The following is a 16,553-nucleotide window of genomic DNA, read 5'->3' on the forward strand; positions in this document are numbered from 1 at the left end:
GGTTCTTAAATGTAGAGATTTGCTAAGGAGCTCAAATACTAAACTAGGCAAGTTAAATTACCCTGTGTATCATGGAAGAATGTGTTTTCATGATTTGAAACTTTAGCTAGGAACCAGAGAATCGTACATGCTAATCCTATCTTCACCATAAAGATTCATGCACAACTTGAAAAGAACCCCCATTATTTGGCCAAATTCCATGTATTTTTGTGTTCATTTCCAACTCTGAAACAGTTTTTAGATCCTACATTGCCTGCTATTCTAGTGTTTACGTGCACAGTTAATGAGAATCGCCTGGGCAGAACTAAATATGGATGAGATGAAAGAGGAATCTGAAGCCTTTGCTGTCCTACTGTATAATTTTAAACCAAAAACAATTTTTGAGGAAAAAATGCTACATTCTGATTGGATGTTTAGTAACCTGATCAGATTTTGACATTCTTTATCTAGTTTTTTTTACAAATATATCTTTGTGATAAGAAGTGTAAAAGTGTGTTTTTGTTTTGTTTCACCAATAAGAAGCAAATCTGGTTTACAATCTGTTATTGGTCAGAAAATTCCATCATTTAAAAAGGTTGGGTTGACACTCCTTACTTATTTAAAACTACTAGGCAAATATTTTTCTTTTTATATGAACTTTTGAACTACTTGTTTCACGTTTTAGAGTAATTATTCTAGAATATCATACCGTTCATACCACCTGTTTCTTCGAGGAGGTAAATATTGTGCCCCTTATATTGAGCCAGTTTATTTCCTTAGTTGTCTTTCAAATTCTTCTACAGCTACCAGAGGGGGGTGTTCTGTGGATGGCAGTTATTGTGAGAAAGTAGCTTGCCGACACCAAAGTGTACCCAAAGCAGAGAGAATACTTACTTATTCTAACCCATAATATGCTATTTGTATTGCCAGAAGAAAGGTAAAAGTTGGTTTTGTTGGGTTAGTGTCTTTAACAGTCTTTCTTTAATTTCTGGTTTATTTTAATGGTAGTATAGTAGAACTTGTACATCTCACAGTAAAGAGTTCCGGAGTCATCTTACAAGATTCAGCAAGGTTTACAGTCTGTCTTTCACTTTATAATACTCAAACTTATTTAACACACAACATTTAATAAAATAATCTTTTCATTGCAATATATCAGGATGTAGCTCCTACATATTATTACACTATTACTTTGGATAGTGTTTTGTTGGGTGTCTTGTTACCTAAAGATATAAGAAATAACTTTGCATTCAAATATTAATTGATGAAAAAATAAATGTTATGGTCCCATTTTAAATATCAAATATTAGAATATATTTAAGTCAAATTCTTATAAAAAAATAGATATTGCCAGCAAAGGTTTGCGCTTTAAGTGCTAGAATTTAGTACAAAAAAATTCCAAAACTCTGCACTGCTTAATTCTTGCCATGTTATGGATCGGTTCTTGGGGAGTTGAGACAGGAAGCCTGATCTCCGCTAACATGTTGTATAGATTTTTGAAAAAGCAGTGGTATCACAAATACACAAATTGTGTGTTCACAACAGTGTAATAAACATATTAAGCAGGAATATTTAGTAAAAGTTAAAGGGTGTTTACGTAGAGTGCTTGTTTTCACCCATACTAGTTCTCATGTATGAATACACGCAGTTTGAACAGTTGTATTAAAAATAACAAAAAAGGAAAAGATCCAACCCACCGAGTAATGCTGATAATTTTTATCTGGGACTTAGCAAAGCATTTGAGATTGGTACTTTTCCCCCTCTAACTTAAATAGCTAAATGCATACAGTTGTGTTTATTGGTTTAAATATATATATTAGTTTAATCCAATATGATTTTAAAATGAAGGAAATTACAGCCCCCCAAAATTGCTATGTCTAATTCTGTAACATGGATGGTAGCCGGCTGACTCTTAACCAAAGAAGTGCTACTTGGGGACTGTTACAGTTTTGAATCTGAAGGGTTAAGTTGCTAGTAAAATGAAGAAGAATGCTAAGGGATCAAGAAGTGACATGCTGCCTATTGTTTGTAGCTATAGGATCAAAATAACAATTATACATGCCAAATAAATTCTAAACCTGCAAGGTAGAAAAAGAGGGGGTGGCTGTAAGTACAGGTGCCAAAAGCATTAAATAACCCTCTTAGACAAGGTGCACCACTGTTGTCTTGAATACTTCTAGGTCCCCCCAGTCTGGCATTTTCCCCCCTGCACTAGACAATGTGCATTCACTGCAGGAGACTAGGTTAAGCCTGCGTCTCCCAGACCTGCTGGCTCCTTGTGCCCAACCCGACACAGAGGTGCCTTTGTGAGTATAATTACCCTCCCCTTGTAGTAGAAATAGTTTATTTAGAGCCTTATTTGCAGGTAGGGTTGGAATAAGCAGGAATTAGCATGCTAAAGAACTGCCTCAGCTCTGACTTGGATTTGTTTATCAGAATCCTCGGGAAAACCAGGGATGCTTTTTCTCTATTGGTTTGTTCAGCGAGATACTATCCAAGATTAAGAGCTTTAAAGTCATTAAAGAGAGTGAAGATGGGAGCCAACTGGCAGTTGCATTAGGGAGGCGCATGTTGCGGTGTGTAGGATCTCCCAACAATTTCATGCCTGGCAGGGTCTGCGCCCTGGTTGCCAGAATAAACTCAGGCGGATGATCCTAACAACTTGCTGAGGACTGATTAAAACTCTGTTTGGCTTTCAGCACGTTGTCCACATCAAAAAGGTGTGAGAAGTAAAATAAATGTTTCTTTAGCATTTCAAGATACTGTGGCCAATCTCCCTAAGCCTTCCTAATTGGCCTAGGCTGGTTGCGGATGATTAACTTGAAGTTAAATGAGGCCTGCTTTTAAACATGCTTTCCCAGACTTTAAACAGAATGATGAGAGGAAACTTTAGACTGTTGTGATATTGGAACTGAGCCAAAGTGGGTTATTATTAAAGTGGATCCAAGTTTTGATCCAACTTTGTTTACACTTAAGCCAACTTACTTGATAGACTTTCTCTCTGTGTACCTGAATGCATAATATTGGGGATATTAAAAATATGCTATTTCCATCTAAGAGAGTGCTATAAGTAGGGGGAAAATATTAGCAGTTCAGAGTGAGTGACGAGTTGCTTGTAGTTGTAGCGTATTAATTTCCACAAGTTATTTTAATTATGTGGAGATGTGTCAAAGTATGAAGGAAAAGAAACGCAGAGGAAAACATGCAGGCTGTTTAATGATAGAACTACAAAGAAAATAATCGCAATAAACTCTTAAGGCAAATGCAATATGGAGATTTGCCTTGGGAAAAGAATGTTTAAAAATAAAGCTTTAGGGAAACAATGTTCATATTGCAAAATATCACTAGCTAGAGAGCAATCGTTTCTGAATGTTGCCTGTGAGATAAATGTAACCAGAGCACACACTTGGTTGTTGCAGAATGTTGTCTGTTCACATGTAACTTTGTTTAAAAGGGAGTGTGGAAATTCTATGCGAAGATTAAAGATCACCATAAAACAGGCTTCTGCTTTCAGCATATAACAGGAATTCTTGTGTAGATAGTGATGTACACTAAATACCTTTGTACATCCTAAACAAAATACATGGGTTACCAGGAACTCTTGAGAATCCAGCCCTATCCAGTGCTCACTGTGTAGGATGTCTGCTGGCACTAGTCAGCATCTCACTAGCAGCAGTGTTCCAACTTGCATTAGTCATTGTTGCAATGTTCTCTGACCACTACACCCACACCGTATTGCCGGGAAACCTCCTGTCTTTTCCAGGAACTGATTTTGCTAATACACTTCCTGTACATCAGACTATACTTTCCCTAATACAGATTTTTTCTCCTTTCAGTTATTCTGACACCTTGGTGCGTCTGTATATTTGTCTGCTAAATAGCATATACTTGTAACAAGTAATCAATGTTGTACAATATTCCAGCACAGAAAAACTCATCTAATATGTTCAGGCATATCATTAGATTTCATGAGATAAGTGCAGATCAGAGACTATTTACTCCGTTAGGCAGAGGTTGACTTCTGAGAGAGATTTCGTCTTGATTTGCCTGTCAAGTCTTCCTAACATAAATATCTGAAGTAACTCTATTGAAGTTACCACTTGTAAAACTGCTGTGAGAAGTGATACCTTAATAATGGCTTTGGTATAAGACTCTAAATAACCCCAACAGGCTAGAGGAGCAGCTTGGCACCTGTTGGAAGGATTGTGGCTGAACCAAAAAAAGGTCTACCCTGAATCTGGAAGGGTAGAGAGCCCAGGGCGGGAGACACAGGGGTCCTAGCAAAAGATGTGAACAATCTTTTACCCAGGAGCGCCGCCAGCTTTTCTGCTGTCCTAGGCAGTGGAAGATCCCGCCCTGAAATGCTGCCCCCCCACAGAGGCGGCGGAAGGTCCCACCGTCACAGTCGCCGCCCCCCAAATTGTAGTGTCCTAAGCGACCGCCTAGATCGCCTAATGGGTTGCGACAGCCCTGCTTTTACCTCTACTTTTCTCTTCCTGTCCTTCCCCTCTTTCCAAATACATTAGCTGTTTGTCGCCACACATTCCTTCTAATCACAACCTTGGTGTTTTCAAACTCTTTGTTGGATCTCTGTTCTGAAGTTCGTATGCAATTTCTTATTGCAGTTGCAATGTGGGCATTGGCATGTGCCTAATTTTCATTGACCATCTGCAGAAGCTATACACCGCTTCTCATCTTGTCTGACTTTTACTTTCATGCTTCTGAAGAACTCCAGTTGTCTGCTACTGCCCCAAAACTTTACTTGCTTTCTTCTCTTCCTTTAAACAAAATGATTATTTTAGAGAACATAGCAAACAATACTTCAGATCTTAAACTCCATTGGGTTTTCATATCAATTAGGCATATGGATAGTAAGGCAAATTATTTTATCAGCCAGTGCTGAAAATCATTTGTTTTATTTTTTTTTTTTAATCTACAATTAATATAGTCCTTGTATTTTCCTGCAAATGTAAAAAGCATGTTTTGTGTAAGAATTGTGATTATGGGCACATTATCACTCTCTTGTAAATGAGAGCATGTCTCATTAATCTCTCCGTCACAATATGTTTTGTTTTTGTTCAGCAGTTACATAGTCTATTGCAGGGGTAGGCAACCTATGGCATGCGAGCTGATTTTGAGTGGCACTCACACTGCCACTGGTCTGGGGGGCTCTGCATTTTAATTTAATTTTAAATGAAGCTTCTTGAACATTTTAAAAACCTTATTTACTTTACATACAACAGTAGTTTAGTTATGTATTATAGACTTAGAAAGAGACCTTCTAAATGTGTTAAAATGTATTATTGGCACTCGAAACCTTAAATTAGAGTGAATAAATGAAGACTCGGCACACCGCTTCTGAAAGGTTGCCGACCCCTGGTCTATTGTCTGTAAATAGGTTGGACTACACTTATTTCTATGGAGTAATTATTGTAAATGGGAAGTTCTGTGGTGAAGACCCAACCTGTGACTTAGGACTTGTATTAAACTCATCCTGAATCTCATGCAAAGCTGGATGGCAAAAATTTCAACTACTTTTTGTTCTCTAAAGAAGTTATCAAAGTTTACCCACGTGAGATGGCATTTTTTTCTATTAATGGCAAATAACTGCAGTATTAAAGAGAGAGGGAGAACAAGTGGAAAGTAATAGCATTTATTGAACCAACAAATAATATACAAACTTCTGTATGGAGTGAAATACACGTCATTATTTCTCACAATTTTGAAAAAAATTGCTTTTTCTGCATTTTTTTTGCAGTAAAGAGGAAAAACTGGAATGTTGCTCAAGTTTCTGATCAGCATTCTTGGTCTCATTGTGATCTTTCTCTAACCACTCAATTTTTGTTTCACCCAGGGTGCAAAGGCATGTTTTCTACGCGATATCCCCTTCTCTGCCATTTACTTTCCATGTTATGCTCACTTGAAAACTGCATTTGCAAATGAAGATGGACAAGTTAGCCCTGGAAGTTTGCTCATGGCTGGATCAATAGCTGGTAAGTACCTGAATTCCTTTGCATATGGCATACTGTTGCACCTAGATATCACTGATAGATGCTTTAGAAATGTGTTTATTAATGAGATACCTGATGTGAAGGCAAAAAATAATTGTACTATACCAAGGTGTTAACATTTAAATATTAGATTGTGGAACATATAACTGATCCGAATGAGCTGGCGTTAATATTAAGGAACTCTTTGTATTTTTGACCTAATGATAGCATTTATATTACTATTTGTAGTAGTAAAAAGAGAGCAAGATTTTAGTCTTGAAATATTAATGTAGTGTGACATCTTGCCTAGTCAAGTTGTTATGCTGTTGTCCGTTTTGGTTGGTTGATTGGGCAAGTTGTTACTGTAAAAGTGGTTCATGAAAATATTCATTTCATTCTCTACTTCTTTGTGATCAAAAGAAACTTGAATATCATTTTGGTATGGAATCCAAATGCATACTAATGATACAAACATCTAAGCAGGCCACTAGCAGACTCTGACAGCATGGTAAAAGTAAGTCATTGACCACAGAGTAACAGCCGTGTTAGTCTGTATCCGCAAAAAGAAGAACAGGAGTACTTGTGGCACCTTAGAAATTTGTTAGTCTCTAAGGTGCCACAAGTACTCCTGTTCTTCTTTTTTCATTGACCACAGTATCCCACACAGTATCTTGGCTTTGTGTTTTTGTATATTTTTTTCTATTTAATCTTTTTTATAAAAAAAAAATGACAACATTTCTGGTGATTTTGATCCAGAGTTTCTTTGAATCAGCATATACTTAAGGCAGCATAAGCAAAATAATAAATAAAAGTCTATCCAAAAACTGAACACCAGTTATGATGATAGATAATAGAAATGTAATGGTCCTGGAAAAAGCCTGCTTCTGTTTTGCATGGTATGAAAAGACAGATAATAGATGCCTATTTCTACCCTGCTGCGTTGTGGTTAAAGGGTTGGAGGGGAGGGGGCATTGTATGGAATCACAATTCCACAGTTTTCTCACCTGCCACCTGGGAAATCTGGTCAGAAAAGGCAGTTGGGTTTTTTTTTCTTGTGCATCCCAAAATGTCAATCCTCAGGGCTCGTTTAATTCATTTTTGGGGACTGAGACTGAATGTTGGGACTCGTCTTGGGAATCTGCTGCACTGCTGACAGGTGTTCTATATGCAGCGTGTCTTTGTGTTGATGCGTTTCAGCTCTAAGGGTGTCTGCACTAAAGGGCTAGAATATGTAATGTAAGGATACATTTGCCTCTGTGGCTGCTGCCGAGCTTCTAGGGCTGTGAGGATTTTAAAAGGTCACTGCAGTCTTAATTTAGCATCTGTCTAGCTGAGAGGGGCCCATCAGCCTTAAAAGCCGCCTCCTCCCACATTCTATATCCTAAAGCTCAGCAGACTCCAAATCACAGGCAAAGGGTCCGGAGGATCTGCTGAGGGAAATGTGTATACAAATATAAGGAAAAGGAATTCTCTCCTTCCACTCCCCCCATGTTAATGGCTCGTAGACTACTAGACCTAGGCCAGTGATTCTCAAACTTTTTTACTGGTGATCCCTTCCATATAGCAAGCCTCTGAGTGTGACCCCCTCCTTATAAATTAAAGACACTTGTTTATATCTTTAACACCATTATATATGCTGGAGGCAAAGTGGGGTTTGCGGTGGAGACTGACAGCTTGTGACCTCCCATGTAATAACCTCACGACCTTCAGTTTGAGAACCCCTGAGACATCATCTCTGTTAGCAGCACACTCTCCAGCGGTTGTAAGTAAAGGGCTAGTGGAGCAGGAGAAAGATGGAGAGAAATAAATCCAGCGCAGGTAGTTGAACCGCTCAGAATGTGGTTACTTGTGTTTTTTTAAGCTCCCCTCTTATTGGAGACAGATGGACAGCTTTTTGTTGTCAAGGGCACAGGAGTGTCTCCTGGAAGAGTAGCCTGCTTATATAGCTAGCATGTGTGTGTGTGGCCAGACTTTGGGCAGCTTGGAACTTCTGGACATCTTCAGGTGGATTATGACCCAGGCTTAACTCTAAAAACCAGATAGCTTTGCTGAATCGTATGCCTTCACTTTTTCTACTAGCTCTTTGTGCAGTGTTTTGTAGCACATATGAATTGAGCTGGCACCAGTTAAAACTTCTCTAATCAAATGGCTGGTGCTTAAAAAAAAAAAAAAAAAAAAAACTCACAGAAATTGTTGAAAGAAGATGGATTTAAACTCATGTTAATTCTAACCCATTTTAATGGAACAAAACAATTTTTGAACTTTGGAGTCTGGAGTATCTACAGACCTGAAATATAAGCCGGTATTTTTAAGCCAACCCATTTCTTAGATGTTAGCATTTTTCTCTTTCTAGCCATTGTCAGGTGATTGCAGACTGAGATAACTGTCGCTTTGAAGTTCAGCCACAGAAGCAGTCCGATATGTTTCTGATATGTGCTAGGAAATCAGCTATAACGGGAATTCTTTATCCAGTATTTTCAGTAAATTCCATGAGGCTCATCATGTGGAACAGTGCAGGGATATGGATGCCCTATTTTTACGGAAGCAAGATATTTCGTTTATTAGAGGCAAGCTAGTAACCCTAAAGATCAAAACAAGGGATTGATGAACTGGTGAACTGGAAGATTGGTGCTCCCACTAAAAAGTCATGGGCATGTCATGGAAAAAGATCTCTCAAATGTTAGGTCATATCCTCAGCTGGTGTAAATCAATCTAACTCTTTTGACTTCTGCAAAGGTAGGTTGGTTTACTTTAGCTGAGAATCTGATCCACTGTAGTTAGAGCCAGTTCTGCATCAGTAGCATTGCATTATGTTTTCAGAAGTGTGAGCCTCAAAATGTGCTTGAACTAGGTTACCATATTCAAACATTTAAAAAAGAGGACACTCCACAGGGCCCCGGCCCCGCCCCCATTCCAACCCCTTCCCCAAAGTCCCTGCCCCAACTCTGCCCCCTCCTCTGAGCACCCCGCATTCCCCCTCCTCCCTCCCACTCTGATCTTGGTTGGGGGTTGCTAAGTGCTTCCCTGCTCCTCACTCGCCCTGCAGCCCCTCTGCCCCCTGCAGCCTCTATGTCCCTGCCTGCCCTGCTCCTCCTCGCCCTGCAGCCTCTGCACCCCCCCGCCTGCCCTGCTCCTGCACCCCCCTGCCCCTGCAGCCTCTATGCCCTTGTCTGCCCTGCTCCCCCCCCACCCCTGCAGCACCTGCACCCCTCCCGGCCCTGCAGCCTCTGCACCCCCCCACCTGCCCTGCCCCTGCAGCCTCTATGTCCCTGCCTGCCCTGCTCCTCCTCGCCCTGCAGCCTCTGCACCCCCCTGCCTGCCCTGCTCCTGCACCCCCCTGCCCCTGCAGCCTCTATGCCCTTGTCTGCCCTGCTCCCCCCCACCCCTGCAGCACCTGCACCCCTCCCGGCCCTGCAGCCTCTGCACCCCCCCGCCTGCCCTGCCCCTGCAGCCTCTATGTCCCTGCCTGCCCTGCTCCTCCTCGCCCTGCAGCCTCTGCACCCTCCCGCCTGCCCTGCCCCTGCAGCCTCTGTCTCTGCCTGCCCTGCTCCCCACTCGCCCTGCAACCCCTGCACCCTCCCGCCTGCCCTGCTCCTGCACCCCCCTGCCCCTGCAGCCTCTATGCCCTTGTCTGCCCTGCTCCCCCCCACCCCTGCAGCACCTGCACCCCTCCCGGCCCTGCAGCCTCTGCACCCCCCCGCCTGCCCTGCCCCTGCAGCCTCTATGTCCCTGCCTGCCCTGCTCCTCCTCGCCCTGCAACCCCTGCACCCTCCCGCCTGCCCTGCCCCTGCAGCCTCCATGTCCCTGCCTGCCCTGCTTCTCCTCACCCTGCAGCCCCCTGACCCTGCAGCCTCTGAGCCCCCTGCTACCCACTCGTCCTGCAGCCTCTGCGCCCCCCGCCTGCCCTGCCCCTGCAGCCTCTATGCCCCTGCCTGCCCTGCTCCTCCTCACCCTGCAGCCCCTGCACCCCCCCGCCTGCCCTGCTCCCCTGCTCACCCGGCAGAGGGAGAGCTGCAAGCTCCACGTGGAGCCAAACACTGTGCCGCGCTGCTCTGCGGGGGAAGGGGAGGGACTCTGGCTGCTAGAGGCCCCAGTGGCTGTGAGCGGCTTTCAATCAGGCCCAGCCGTCCAATCACCGTGCCGCACTCTGCATGAGGGGAAGGGGGAAATCCCGGACATTTCTACTTTATTAGAAATCCCCCCTGGACAGCCATTTAAAGCTGAAAAAGCCGGACATCTCCAGGGAAACCCATCTTATATATACACCTTCTGATATTTACACAGCAAACTAGGGGCATTCAAATGTGCACATGTATCTTTTGTATGCACGTTTCTCAAGATGTGACCATGTTATCAATATTTCTTTTCCCCTTGTTTGTTGTTAGGGACACGTATAAAATCAAAACCTGTTTTCCTTAGTTTGATCTTCTCCTGTTGCTCTTTCTTCACCTAATGTCCCAGTCTCTTTGATATAACATTTGATGTGGGGATTATCATAATGTCAAAGGATCACAAGTTAATTTGTTCTTTCTGCTTATTTCTCCTATGAACCTCCTCATCCTTTTCCCCCTTATCCCTCTTCATTTATTGTCATCTCCTGCTGTGTAATTTGTCTAATTTCAATTGTAAGTTTGTTTTTAAACACAAATGTCCCTAGTAATAAATAACAAGTGAAGAGAGAGATGGTAATTAACATAGAGTAAGCAGTATTGTTTCTAAGTATGTCTTTTGGTTTTCCTTGAAACCATTGGTTGCTCTCTAAAGGACAAAAGTCCATTTTTAAGTTGAAGACGTAAATATATCCTGTGGTCAGTAATGGTAAGTGGGGGAATAAATCAGCATTTCTGGAATTTAGTTCAGGTGAAACTTCAACCATGTTTTAGCCTTTGCCTGCCAAATTTGCAAATGTGAAAGTTTGTGTGCGTGTGTGCATGCGCGCACGCGCATGCTCACGTGCTTTCTTCTTTTCTGGGTTTCAGGAGCGGAGGAGCAGTTCCTATTTTAGTGATATGCGCACACTTACTCACAGCTTTCAAAGCAGTCTGTTAGAAGGGTGAAATGGTGCTTTGAGCCAGACCATGCTGGTTTGGACAAAAATTGTTACAGAATTATTAAGCCTAAAAAAAAAAGAAAAGGAGATTTATGCATCTGCGTCTGACCAAGTTGGTTTGGAACATAAGCAGAATGGAAAAGTAATAAAACCATAAGAGACAGTGTCTTCTGAGCACAGTCTCGCTGCCTTTTTTTTTTTTTTTTTAATCTCAACATGGGCAGCCCTGATTTGCTAGAATTACTTTAGAAATATCTCCTGCTGTTATTCAGTATTTGTTGCTTTCAGTTGATTATCTGCCAGGGTAAATTTAAATTTTCCTCCAAATATTCAATTGAGGATGTCAGACATTGCTCTGCAGCTGAGAAATGTGTGTTTCCTAATGAGAAAAATGAACCCTTTAAACCTTAGCTTGTGTATCTTGCTGATTGTGCACGACATTATGTAGTTCCCAATAACATTCTGCATGAGGTTGTTTAAGGTGTGTGTGAACATGCTTTTTCCAGCACATTGTGTGATGGGAATGTCAGAAACCACAAAGGGGCATGAAAGGGGAAGATTGACGTCATCTCCAAAAACTGTTAACTTATTAAGTAGGCAAGTTTATGGTTTGTACTGAAAATTTCTGTATGCGCCTCCTGACTTCAAATAAAAATATGGTGGGGCTGTTCATCTAACCAGAGCCTTATATGAGTGAAGTACTTTTCACAGTGGCTACGCCAATTCATTGTTGTTCTTCCTCATTAAAAGCAAATATTTGTGGCCTGAGTTTTCTGAGGTAAGAATGAAAGGCACACTAACCTTCCCATGCAGGAAGCATCTAGTATGTGTAACAAGTTACCGATACCTATCTCTTTTTTTTTTTTTTTTTTTCCCCTGCTTCATTTTTAGGTATGCCTGCGGCCTCTCTAGTGACCCCTGCTGACGTTATCAAGACTCGATTACAAGTGGCAGCCCGGGCAGGGCAAACCACTTACAGTGGTGTCGTAGACTGCTTTGGAAAGATACTGCGAGAGGAAGGCCCAAAAGCTTTGTGGAAAGGAGCTGGTGGTATGTAAAACAACTTAGATGCCACTTGTTTGATGACAGGGAACCAGTTGTGTTTTTAAATTGATTTTTGTCACTCACGCTTGTTTTGTTTTTCTTTCAAGCTCGTGTGTTTCGATCCTCTCCTCAGTTTGGCGTAACTTTGGTGACTTACGAGCTGCTGCAGAGATGGCTTTACGTTGACTTTGGGGGAGTGTAAGTATACTGTGTGAATGTATCATTTGGGCTCTGATGCTGCAGCTGGCTCTGCGGAAGTGAACCCCTGTGACCCTGCAGAGTCAGCTGCAGGATTGGGACATTAGTTATTAATGCTTTGCAGTTTGAGAGAACTTCAAGATCATGAGATAAAAGGCTTCATCGCACCAAATTAATTAAGCTTTGGTGGGATTTGAACAAGTGTTTCTGTACCCATTTCACAGCAAGCTGGGCCTCATTTTAGTACCATAACAGACCCTAAGAGGATATTTTGGACATGTCAGTGTAAAATGAGATCCTGAGAGGATAAATGGCAGAATGGGGAATAGAACTCCTTCCTGCACTAACTACTAGGCAACAATGCACCACTACTTAGTCATTGCTGTTGGGGAGGGGTTCTGCATGTGACCGGGCAGGGAGTATTATTGTTAAAAGGCCTGTAGGTTTCGCTGGAGCAGTTGAAGAATGCAGTGATTGCTCAGTTGTTGGTGGAGCCTCAGTTCTGCCTCCTTTTACGCATGCACCACTTTTGCTTGTTGCAGCACAGGGATCTGATATTTCCATCACAAGGTATTGACTCTGTTGCATCTACTGCAACACTTGCAACTGTATTTAGGCAGTGTTAGCAGGATAATAATAATAATATATGGAGATAGCCCTATCTCCTAGAACTGGAAGGGACCCTGAAAGGTCATCGTGTCTAGCCCCCTGCCTTCACTATCAGGACCAAGTACTAATTTTGCCCCAGATCCCTAAGTGGCCCCCTCAAGGATTGAACTCACAACCCTGAGTTTAGCAGGCCAATGCGCAAACCACTGAGCTATCCCTCCCCCCTTTTAAACGCACCTGAATGGGTTACGATGGCATCAAGGAGGAAGCAAGAATGGGTTTTGTTGGCATCAGTTCTCTTAGAAGTGTGTAGCTGAATTTGCCATTCTTTGGTTTTACAGTGGAGATACTGAGACTGTTAACAAAAAAAATCATGGTTAGTAAAACCATGCACAAAATATCCCCCTTTCCCAAGCACTGCTGTGTGTGTACTGTTAGTGCTGTCTGAGGGTATGTCTGTACTACAGATGAAGATGTGATTGTAGCACGGGAAGGCATAATATACCTAGCACAAGTAAGAATGTATCCATGGTCCCTGTAGGTTTATGCTGGGGTGACTAGCCCATGCTAAAGCCTCTGCCAGACCAGCTAGATGAAAGCTAACACGGGTATGCCTACCCTTACCACAATCACACCTTCATCTGTAGATGCCCATACAGAAACATTAGCTGTTCAAACTCTACTGGTTGCTGGATGAGTGATGCAGAGTGCAGGAACTGGGGATGGGATATGACCACAGTTTACTGAAGTCTCATCGAGTAACACACTATACAATTTCATCTAGGTTTGACAACTCTCCGTGATGATTAGCATGAAAGCTGTTGGGATCTTTCTAAAATATTGCAGTGTGATTCTCATTGCTTTATAGCAGGGATGTTTTTGCCAGGTGGCTGTGGAGTTTCTGACCTTAAGATTCTTGATTTACAATTTATCAAGAGATTTTGGTGTCAGTGTTTTTACAGAAGTTTTACTTTTATTTTGCAGAAAACCAGCTGGATCAGAGCCAGTTCCTAAATCCAGGATCACACTACCTGCTCCTAACCCTGACCATGTTGGAGGTTATAAATTGGCAGTTGCCACATTTGCAGGGATTGAAAATAAATTTGGACTATACCTACCTCGATTTAGGCCATCACCACCTACCTCACAGGCTGCTGCAGCCATTGGACCCTAAGATGTCATGTTACTGCTGTAGAGTTTTATTGGTGGTGAAAGAGCCACTTTTCTGATCAGTCTAATATTTCATTCCTTTAGCTTTTCATCATATATCAGTTAAGTGTCATTTCAGTTTTAAGGCAGTTTTCTTAAATGTAATCATTGGTCTTTGTGCTTCCTTAACCAGATCACTGTGAAATTCTTACCAGTTATTCTTTGGGTTCAGGACCATGAATGTATTGTCCACATCTGCCATGTGCTTTGTGTTTGGAAGGCACTAATATTCGATTCTGTTTGTGGAGGAGGATTAGGGGTGGGGGTTATGAATGCGATCATCTGGCAGGTAACATTCAAATGAGGATTATTATGCCAAAGTGGCTGCATATTGGATATCAGATATTGTCACTGAAATATAGTCAATGGAGATCATGGTGCTCAAGCAGAATGATTTTGACCGTACATGTAAATTGGTTATAAGCTTAGTGCGTGTTTGTAGAATTCAAAATATATAAAATATACACACACACACACATACAGTACCTGAGTCTGCCACTATGGCTTCAACTTTTTAAATATGTACACGCACAAGCTCAGTTTCTGGATTGTATTATGAAGCTTTTATGTGGAACATGTTTTTGTAATGGAAACCACATTTATAAACATTGAGTCATGGTATTCTGTTACTGGTATCAAAATGCTAGGAAGGAAGTGTTATTGTCCATAGTCTTTGCACTTTATGGAAGTACTTTTGGCATTTTATTACACGTACAATGAAATTACAAGACTAGGTGCCTATCTTGGACATGCTGATATCTGGATTCTTGTTTGTATGATGCACTTAGTAAATGCTACTTATTGAAATAAATGCAATAGAAAAATCCATGCACTGTATCAATGGTACCTGCCTTAACCACTGGCTTGTAATTGGAAATTATTTGTTTCTAGATTATTTACTTCATTAAGTTGAATAAGGAGATTAAAATATTCTAGAACACAAGATTTTATCGGGGGAGGGGGAAGTGCCTTGCACAATGTTTAGAGGATTGTGTATTTATGAAGATAGAAATAAACCTTTCAAACAGCGAGACAAATGTCTGTTATGCAAGTTGCATAGCAGATTTAATGTGTGTCTTTCAATTTTATACTCTGTTTCAAGGCTAACTTAATTCATTATGTACAGGCATTTACAGGTTGGGTTAGGAATGTAGTTACCTTTGTCCACCTGAGGCATAACAACTTGGGAGTGTGAAGAGCAGAGCCCCTTTGATGGGGCTATGGCTCAAGAAGAAACTTTTCTTTAGTTAAAAGCCTGAATTGGAGCAAACTTTCATTACTTTGAAGCTGTCTCTGTGTTGTTTAAGTAACTATTAAACGATCTGCCTATGTAGCCAGTGCAGGTTGAAGTGGTCCCCGATGTTGCTCCTAAAAGGTGTCACAAGATTTAGGTCCTAACAGGGCAGTAATCCTTGCTAAATATTTTCATTTCTATTAAATGTGAACTATGGGTTTATGGGAATATTAAAGTTCTGTACTTTGTAAAAGTATTACATTATTAGGTATATGACATCATATTGGTTACACTGTAACTTGTCCAAATGCCAAATGGAAATGGATTTATTAGTTGCGTTATATATGGCTTGTTATAGAAAACTGCTTTAATTGGCCGTGTTTATGTTTCAAAGTAATCAGGGAAGCAGAGCAGCAGGAGGAGTCCGGAGTATCCATACCTTTAAAAATTAATAAACACAAATATAATCTGATTGTAATTCCATTTTGGGAACCCTGACAGCCACGCACACTGCTTTTTCCAGGTGTCATTACTGAGCTCTGTGTGTGAGAGACAGGTGATGGGAGCAGCACACTGAGTTCTGGTCCTCCTCTGTTAAAAATAAACTCCATTCCCCCATCACTCCCAAACTACAGTTTTACACAAAAAAGCCAAAGAATATACTTATAATGGCAGCTGCCAATAGTCAACACTTCAGAACTTCAAGCCATTTGGTTTTAGTGCTATTTGTATATCTTTTTCTAAACCTTTGCCTAAATGTGCACTTTCCTGTCTTTCTTAGCTGCTGATGAGAGCAAATGCGGAGACTCAAGCAGCTAAGGAAGGACTTCTTTTGTATACTTAGCATGCAGCATTTCCCTTGGAGGAAGACCCCCGCCCCCGCAAAGTGCTTAAAATCATTTAGCAACGGCTTACTTAGGACAAGCATTGGAAGCCTCACTGGGAAGGATTTGACCTGTGGGCTGCTGGAGCCAAACTGGAACTTCCCTTCTCCCTGTGCTGACAAGTACACATGCTCAAATAAAGGAAGGATGGGTCATTTTTTAAATGATGATAATAAAACCCATACCAGTTTTGACATTTAATTTAAAAGGAAAAACCATTGCCTGGGTTTAGAAAACAAAATCCAAACCAAGTCCTCTGGTCACTAATGCCCTTTGCCTCATAGCTTCTGGTAACATATTCCACTGCTGGCTGCTTTCTCCGTCCATGGGGCAATAGTTCTTAACTACATGCTTCC

General features: G+C 41.5%; 1 protein-coding gene across 2 annotated transcripts in view; it reads left to right on the plus strand.

Moving 5' to 3' along the window:
- SLC25A13 (solute carrier family 25 member 13) overlaps positions 1–14,905 on the plus strand; it is a 136,479-nt gene extending 121,574 nt beyond the window's left edge. For both annotated transcript variants that reach the window (XM_054020387.1, XM_054020388.1), the window contains 4 exons: positions 5,834–5,972; positions 11,911–12,069; positions 12,171–12,261; positions 13,855–14,905. In XM_054020387.1, the coding sequence (XP_053876362.1) occupies positions 5,834–5,972; positions 11,911–12,069; positions 12,171–12,261; positions 13,855–14,044 (579 nt within the window). In that variant the 3' untranslated portion in view covers positions 14,045–14,905. The remainder of the gene's footprint in view (positions 1–5,833; positions 5,973–11,910; positions 12,070–12,170; positions 12,262–13,854) is intronic.
- Positions 14,906–16,553: the final 1,648 nt, after the last annotated feature.

The sequence above is a fragment of the Malaclemys terrapin genome, chromosome 2 (assembly GCF_027887155.1).
Source record: "Malaclemys terrapin pileata isolate rMalTer1 chromosome 2, rMalTer1.hap1, whole genome shotgun sequence".
NCBI classification, from domain to species: domain Eukaryota; kingdom Metazoa; phylum Chordata; order Testudines; family Emydidae; genus Malaclemys; species Malaclemys terrapin.